This window comes from Octodon degus, unplaced genomic scaffold, assembly GCF_000260255.1.
Source record: "Octodon degus isolate 3935 unplaced genomic scaffold, OctDeg1.0 scaffold00131, whole genome shotgun sequence".
NCBI lineage: Eukaryota > Metazoa > Chordata > Mammalia > Rodentia > Octodontidae > Octodon > Octodon degus.
Window position 1 is genome coordinate 7,574,662 of NW_004524707.1, and position 2,479 is coordinate 7,577,140.

Below are 2,479 nucleotides of genomic sequence, written 5' to 3' on the forward strand. Positions count from 1 at the left end.
TTGTGTTGCCCCGTCTGCCCTTGAGCGCTTGGTCTGTAGGGCTGCTCCTGCTCAGCCTCCAGGTAGCTGGTAATATAGGTGTGTGCCAGGCCAGCACTCTACCTGTGCACTTAACCCTGTTTTTCTTTTTAAAAAAAATACTCAACTAATATAAATTTCTTATAGAAAGTGCTAGAAAAAAATTCACTTTATTTTCATAATACCTCACAGTTATTTGTTAGATTTTTCCTTTCTGCACAACTCTGAAGACATTTTCTTTTTAATTAAGCAAACAGAAACACCAGACTAATTTCAGTTTCATACATCAAGGTTTTATATATTGAAGCAAAAAAATTCATAAATATGCTCTAAATTCAGGATTAGAAGGGGATTTTTTTTTTCTGTTTTCCATTGCCCTACTTTCACTAAAAATTGTACTAAAAATTTTGTGATAGTTTATGGCACTTAGAATAGAAGAACTTATCAAAAACTGAAAAACAAGGGGGAAAAGAAGGCATATGTTTTATGTTTTATTTTGTTTTATGGTATCAAGGATTGAACTTGGGAATTTGAGCTTGCCAGGTAGATGTAGAAGCTATATGTTTTAGTATAGATTTTGTTTGTATGCACACCTGTGCGTGTGTGTGTGTGTGTGTGTGTGTGTGTGTGTGGTTTTGTTTTTTGAGACAGGATATAGCTATGTAGTTCATGCTGGCCTCAAACTCACACAATCCTCCTGCTTCAACCTCCCAAGTGCTTGGATTATAGGGATGTACCACAATATCTGGCTTAGTATAGAAATGTCATGTTTTCAAGATGCATTACCTTATCAGATTATTAAGGGTCTTACACAAATCAGATTTTTCATCTGTAATAAACTAAAATTATTACGATCAGTGTATTTTCTACATTGGGATATATTTTAGATACATTACTATAAAAGAGATAGTGTTCATAGTATAAAACACTATGAACCAAAATTTTATTAGTATTAATTATTCATTACAGAGGGAAGCTTATCTAACACATGGAATGAAAAGTACAGTTCTTTACAGAAAACCCCTGTTTGGAAAGGCAGGAATACAAGCCCTGCTGTTGAAATGGTAAGGATTTTATAGTAACTGTAGTTAAGTTGTTCTGTTGTCATGTGTAAGCTCTTGTAGCACAGTAAAACATTTCCAAGGTTTTCCAAACCATAGGCTTTTTTTTTTTTTTTTTTAATGTATTTGGTACAGGGTCTCACTATGCAGATTGGACTCGTTTTCAGTCTCCTCCTGTTTTCAGCCTCCCTAGCGCTGGGAATACAGGTGTGCACCACCACACCTGGCCTTGGTTGCCAGCTCAGTGTGCCTGGGGGTGGGGCCAGTGTGCCATATGGTGCCATCCTGGTCCCTGCACTTGTCTAAGCAGGCACTTAGTCTTCTGAGCTCTCACTGGCCCTAACCACAAGCATTTTAAATCTTCAAGTGCAATTGAGTTGTATTTAGATCAGTTATCTCTATCCATTGTAATCTGATTATTATTACACACTTGTTAAATAATCAGTTTTTTTAAATAGGAGACACAGATGTCATCAACCCCAAATCATACTTTTATTTGGTATTGCAGAAAGTTTTATGTGGCTCTGACCCTTGCAAGAAAATATATAAATAAGTGGTCAAGTATTAAATCTTTTATAGGTCAAAGATAAATACATTTGGAAGTGGGAAGTGGAGGTGAGCATATAGTTGCCTAACAACTTGAAGACCTTTCTCCTCTGCACAGTCAGGTAGCCAGGAGCTTTAGGGGTCAGTGATGAAACAGGCCTAGAACTAGTCTGAAGAGCAGCAGTGACTGGGCAGCTGGCCTTGGTGAATGTTGGGGCCTCCCTGTCAGTTCCATCATTCTCATTCCTCTCACCTAGCTACCCATGGTTATGGAGGGGAAATGTAGAAGGAACATGACTGTCAGAGTCTGCAGGTTTAATTTCAGGGTTCTAGTCTTGACTTAGTTGGGTGCTGCCTATATATTGTTAGCCCTCTGCACCTGTGTCCTTTCCAAGTGGGCATGAAGACTTGGCAGGACAGTGGTGAGCATAGCTGCTTTCCATATAGAGAAATATTCATGGCTAGAAAGCTTTAGGAAAGGATGTGGATCTTACTGGGATATGTTTTTTTTTGTTTTTGTGGTACTGGGGATCGAACTCAGTTCCTTGCACTTGCCAGGTAGGTGCTTAAGCTGCAGAGCTATATCTCCAGCACTAGGATATGCCTTCTGTTCTTTCACCCTGTTCATGAGAATGCTCAATATAGAGTGAACTATAAATTTTATCATGTTATTTAGACTCGAGTATATTGTTTACAGTACTTTGGACACAACATTTTTTCAGATACTTGAATTGTTGTTAAGCTCTAAAGGTAGTTATGAAATATATATATATGTATACACATATACATATATATCTGGAAATTACCCAATCAAAAATGAAGTCCCTAAAGGTGTAAAATTCTAGTGTTTAATA

General features: G+C 37.5%; 1 protein-coding gene across 1 annotated transcript in view; it reads left to right on the plus strand.

The window, feature by feature from the left end:
• The window catches only part of Lin9 (lin-9 DREAM MuvB core complex component), a 77,850-nt gene that overhangs the window by 9,329 nt on the left and 66,042 nt on the right, over positions 1 to 2,479 (plus strand). Inside the window, exon 3 of the mRNA XM_004641173.2 lies at positions 988 to 1,082. Coding sequence (XP_004641230.1) covers positions 988 to 1,082 — 95 coding nt within the window. The remainder of the gene's footprint in view (positions 1 to 987; positions 1,083 to 2,479) is intronic.